At 43.8% G+C, this 6,032-nt stretch overlaps 1 protein-coding gene across 1 annotated transcript; it reads left to right on the top strand.

The window, feature by feature from the left end:
- Positions 1 to 778: 778 nt before the first annotated feature.
- On the top strand, positions 779 to 5,716 carry LOC123103321 (uncharacterized). The gene is made up of 6 exons (XM_044524856.1): positions 779 to 1,417; positions 2,515 to 2,757; positions 3,437 to 3,610; positions 3,808 to 3,914; positions 4,339 to 4,664; positions 4,862 to 5,716. The coding sequence occupies exons 1-6, from the start codon at positions 794 to 796 to the stop codon at positions 5,455 to 5,457; spliced, it is 2,070 nt and encodes a 689-aa protein (XP_044380791.1). The 5' UTR covers positions 779 to 793; the 3' UTR covers positions 5,458 to 5,716.
- Positions 5,717 to 6,032: the final 316 nt, after the last annotated feature.

The raw sequence follows: 6,032 nt of genomic DNA, 5'->3' as shown, positions 1-6,032 counted from the left end.
TAATAACGTTTCAATTGACCTTTCATTTTTTTTGTGATCTTGCGAACCAACTTGTGAGTGAATGGTTAGGAGGACAGTAATATCCCCAGTCCACCAGGCAGTGGCGGAGCTAGGGAGAAAATGCTGGAGGGGCGAAAGGCAAATACGACAATCTTGAGGGGGGCAAAGACTATACTTTTTCTAATTAAGCACTTTCATTTTATTTTTCTTTAGACATATTGTCAATGTTGGGGGGCCATGGCCCCTTCAGGAATACATGTAGCTCTGTCGGTGCCACCAGGGTTAAGTCCTGGTGCTTGCATTTATTCTGTATTTATTTCAGGATTTCCGACTATGCATTATTAGTGGGAGGAGATGTTTCCATCAACTACGAGACGTCTACGACGACTTTGTAAATTTTCAAGATGATATGCCGGCCCAGTCTCTCGGAGATGCTCATAGGGGTAGTGTGCGCGTGCATTCATATCAGTGTATGTGTGTATATATATATGAGCACTTGCGTCTGTACTGTGTTAAAAATATATTATTTGTGATCTCTATGTTGATTTTAAATAGGTTATTTAAATCACACAAATCCAAAGTCCATATGTATTTTGATTTTGTTTAGCATATGTATTTTATAATCATTTTTCTAAAGTGAGAGGCCAGGAGCAGGCTCTGTCTAGGTCCATCCAATTCCAAAGTCCAAGTCTTGTTCCTCCCCTACAATAATTTTGTCACTTTGGTTCTGCGCTGTGAGTGCTCGCCGGCCAGCCACGATCTTATCCACAAGCACAGAAAAGGACAAAGGCCGATGTTGATGCGAACGGATAGCGTCGGCACAGTGGACTGGACGCGGACGGGCCGGCGTGTCCAGGTCACACGCGCACCAACCACGTCACGCCCCCCGCCGCTTCTCCCTTTCCCCCTCCCGCACCGTGGACGCGTGTCGACCGTCCGGGGCGTGACCCAGGTGCCGCCGCTGGCCGCCGGGGAAGGGGAAGCCCACCGCACCGCTGCCGTGGGCAGGGCACGCCTGCCGACCGTCCCCCCTGACGATTCTGCCCCCGCCCGACCACCGCGCATCAGGGGTAGATACGAGAACTCCTCTGGCGCGCCACGGTGGCCTCTAATCCTGCTTCCTCCTCCTCCCCCGCCCCCGCCGAGATATTTATTTCCCTCCTCCACCTCCCATCCGTCCTCGCTTGCTTGTTCAAACAGCTCTCCTCCTCCGTACAACAACCGCCTCAACGGTGTCCTCCCTCACCTTCGGCTCGAACCGCAGAGGATGGTTCACCTGCCGCACATGGGGAAGCTGCGGCGGGGGCTGAAGGAGGAGGCGGTGGACGACGACGGCGACGCCGCGGGGGCTGCCGGGGCTGAGGCGTCGCCGTTCCATAAGAGGTCCCGCCTCGCGCACCAGCAGCAGCCGCCGCAGGTGGCTTTCCCGTCCTCGTCTTTGCTTCGTTCCTTGCAAAACAGGCGCGAACGTTCCGATATGATTTTGCTTGACTGTTTGTTTTTGCATCGTGATATCCGGACTGATCGTTTCATGTGGTGGGCGCGGGCCCGAAGGAGATTCGAAAATTTCTGGGTTTTCGTCCCCTTTTCCCTCTCTTGGGAGGAGGCCGAGCGAAGGGTACTGAAGTAATCTAGAAAGTGTTACTGCCGATCGATTTTCGCTTGAGTTCAAATCCAACGAAAAATAATCTTCGTTTTATTGAGTCGATACCAAGGTTTTTGGGCAATTGGAGTGATTCTCCTGACGTGTTAGTGCGTTTCTCGTTGTCTGTGTTAATTGATTAACATTCTGAAATTACTACCTCGGTAACTATTTTTTTCTCGAAAAAAAACTAAATACAAGACGTTTTTGCAGTTCAAAAACATTTTATTTTATTGTTTATCTTTTTGCGAAAAAACATACGGGAGTTTGTTTTATTCCTATGTCATAGGGTTACAATTGAGAGACAATAAGTCCTCACAACATGGAGGACATCTACCCCGCAGTACATGACTCGATACATTTTATATTTAGTTACATAGGTAGTAGTAAATTGCTACACCAGCGTGAAAAACTTTTTGTAAAAGGTATGCAAGTTGTCGATGATAGATATGGCACTGGCACGTATGAATGAAAAAGAAAAAAGATCTTGCGCAGTCAAGTTGCTGGAATCTTTTTTGCTCTGAAGATATTATTACTACTAACATACTATATCCGTTCCATTCTTTGGTTTTAGAAATGGACAATATGGACTTCTGGAATTGTACTCTCGAGTACTGATTCGCCAACAATCCGAGCTGTCCGCACTTACATGTTAATCCCCTCTGATGCTAATTCTTAATTAATCCTCTAAGATTCTACCTCTTTCATTTCACAAAAGCAAACGGACGTGCTCTCTGTACAGTCACTGTTTTCCAGTTTTCATCACGGATTTGGAATGCAAATATTATCCTGATTGATAATACTGATAAAATCTTCTTTCACGGTGCTTATTTAATCCTATGCTTGTTGCGTTTTGGGGTTGTGTCATGCAGCAATGGAGCACAGGCGGTGCTAGTGTGTCCAATCAGCAGTCATCGCAACATGATTTCCTTGAGGAGCCTAGTCCACTTGGCTTGCGGCTTAAGAAGAGCCCCTCTCTCGTGGATTTGATCCAAATGAAGCTTGTGCAGGCTGGCAAGGCCAAAGACGCCCGGCATGGTGGCACTGCTAGTGCCTCGGAGAAATTAAAAGCCTCCAACTTCCCTGGTTCTATTCTCAGAATCGGATCTTGGGAGGTTAGTAGCTTTGTCATGTGCTCATTCATGCTGCCACATTGCCCTGTGGTGTCATTCATGGTCCCCCGATGATACTTGTTTTTAGTAGAAATTGACATAATTGACTGGGTGTAACTTACATCCTCTGGTCATGACAACAATTCCATGTTGAATACCGTCCTTCAGTATTAACTGAATATAAATGCATACACGTCTCTTTGATAATAATCTCTTGTTGCTTGCATTGTTGAGATTCAAGTTGATCCATTCCATTGTCTCTAACTGTGTTTAGTATTAATACTATTATTACAGTTAGCCGGTGTTACTTCTGAAGATCAGACAATCTGTTCTACATGAATGCCACGCCTAATCCTTTTTAGCTCATAATCATAGTGATCTCATGATGAGAGCTTGGTACCTTTAGTTTCTGGCCTGCCATGGTGGCAATGGAAGCGAATTTCGGGCTTGAAGCCTAATCTCCGTGACATTAGTTTATTTATAGATTGATATCCCATAGCACAAGATGTTATGAAATGAGCTTGCTATATTGCAAAGCACACAGGGGGCAATATGTAGTTCTAGAGACCTATGCACATTGACTATACCTATTTAGTTAGTGTCGTTTGTTCATTTGTTTGTTTTCTTATCTGTGTTTCAACTGATTCATTTATGTTAAGCTTTATACTTCGTATATAAACAGTGGGTATCAAGGCACGAAGGTGATCTGGTTGTGAAATGCTATTTTGCAAAACACAAACTCGTGTGGGAAGTACTGGATGGTGGTCTCAAGAGTAAAATTGAGATACAGTGGTCTGATATCTGTGCACTTAAGGTGGTTTGTCCAGAAACGGAACCTGGCACCCTGGAAATCGCGGTAAGCACTTGTATATACATGGAGTCAGTAATGCAAATTACTGCAAAGTTAATTATTTATTATGGATCACATCATCATATTATATTAATAGGACGGTAAAGATCTAGTTCAGTAATATTCCTGTCCATTTTCGCCTTTTTGGGGCCGTTGTTACATATTCTTTCTGTTGCTAATTTTCTTTTTCTTGTTTTTTCCAGTTGTCTAGGCAACCACTTTTCTTCAGAGAAACGAATCCGCAGCCAAGGAAGCACACTTTGTGGCAGGCAACTTCTGATTTTACTGCTGGACAGGCAAGCATGCACAGGTACATGTTCATGTATGGTGGCAGATGTTTATTAAATCTTAGAATATATGCAGTGAACTTCTATTGTTGTTTTTGCTTGCTCTGTTCTATTAGATGGGCTAATTAGGCTTTCGCTAGTTTCTTCCTAGCTTTTGTAGCCTGGTTTCTTGGTCCTTCTGTGGTTTTCTTCATTTTCCTGGTTGTACTTTGCGTCATTTTGGCCCCTTCTAATACAAATGAGACACATTTTCATGTGGAGAGAAAAAAAGCATATGCTGTGAACTTCACATTCAAATATTGTGAAAGACATGGCATAGTGGATTTTAGTGCTGTTTCTCGAGAAACCATTGTGAAAGACAGATTCAAGCCTACATCACAATCAAGTAGGTTCTCAATACACGAAGTTACACTGGTGCCTGAACTTCCGAAAATCCTTTATTTTCAGGAGGCACTTTCTTCAGTGTGCGCCCGGAATGATGAATAAGCATGTGGAGAAGCTTGTTCACTGTGACCCACGTCTATGCTCGCTAAGCCAGCAAAATGAGATCACGTTGGAGAATCCGTATTTTGAATCAAGATCTTCCATATTTGAAGATCCAGATGATGTGAAGTGCCAAAATTTTGTGCATAATAAAGATGATGACGATCAGTTAACCCCCCAAAGATTTAGGGAACTATTACAGCATCATTCTGCATCCGGTAGGATAGATGCTGAAGAGAGACAGGAAGCTGGAACATCAGATGGCTTGCCTCAAGGTTTCTCTAATTCAGGTGAACATAATTATTATAATACGTAACATTTTTCATTGATGATGTCTTAGGTCATGCTATGCTACTGAATCATGGTCACTGTTCAGAATAATTATTTGAATTTGTTTTCTGTTTTTTTTTCACAAATTACAACTAGGATCTTTGTAACATGTAACAGTGAATGACTTTGCTCATCATCTTTTTTTTTTCCATTCCAGTTGCTGACAGTCAAGTGATTAAACAAGACGATGGTTCCAGTGTGGGTGAACCACATACAAACATCCTTAGTTGGAACGGTTTTAAGTTGCCAGGGATCCGGCGCTCCATGTCCAAGAGTGAGATAGCAAACCACATTGGGCACCACATCTACAGACATATGTATTCAGGGAACCTACCCGCAGCTGATGGTGGTGCTGGCACATCAGGTAAACTGGCCATAGACGACATTACCCGGTACCTCCTAAACGACTCTCAGATCCTCGATGGTGGCAATGACTCAACGGGTAAACTAGCATTTGATGAGATGACCCGGCAACTTCTGAACGACTCCCAAATCACTATTGCTGCTGATGAGAGGATGCTCATGTCAAGAGTCAATTCTCTGTGTTCATTGATCCAGAGAGATTCAGGCACAGGCCAGGTAAACTCTGGTGTTCACAGTGATAATAATGAGATTCATGAGAGAAAGCCCCAAGCTTATGCGCCTCTTGTTGAAGGAGACAGTGGCAATGGCTCATTGCCTCCAAGGCAAGAACCATTTGGGGACCTGCTTACGCATCTGCCGCGCATCTCATCATTTCCTCATTTCTTGTGAGTTTGGTTCCGAGGGAAACAAAATGTGCAGTGGGGCCTGCAGGTTGATGAACTGTTGTGTGTAGAAATTTTTGCCGGGAATCAACATGACTCTTTTGTTTCTTCTTTCTTGTATGTACAGTATCAGGTAGGATAATTTTAGGCAGGCTCGTTTGGCTCCATAACACGACTGTCCTATGTTCTATGCTGTGGTTTTGGTTGTTTGAAGTGTCTATATTGATCCAAGTTTGTATAAAATATCCTGTTATTCTTACTCTGTATACGAATTAGTATTCTAAAACCTTTTAGGGCAAGTGGAGTAAGTACCATATAAAAGATTGTAGGTGTATCTTTCTCCTTAATTTGTCCCACTAGCTCCATTCAATGGGGCGAACCGTCGAGAAGGTGGGACGCCTTTCTACAGTATGGGTGTGTTTGGTTTGGGGGATATGTTTGAGTGGTTGTGGGTATCCCCAGCCACTTAGATAGGGATAGCCTCTTTTTCTGTTTGGTTGGGAGGGATTTCAAGTGGTTGAAGATAGCCAAACTGATGTTTGGTTTGAAGGATAGGGATGGTATATTGTTGAGAGGACATAT

The sequence above is a fragment of the Triticum aestivum genome, chromosome 5A, assembly GCF_018294505.1.
Source record: "Triticum aestivum cultivar Chinese Spring chromosome 5A, IWGSC CS RefSeq v2.1, whole genome shotgun sequence".
NCBI lineage: Eukaryota > Viridiplantae > Streptophyta > Magnoliopsida > Poales > Poaceae > Triticum > Triticum aestivum.
This window is presented reverse-complemented; position numbering and strand designations above follow the sequence as displayed.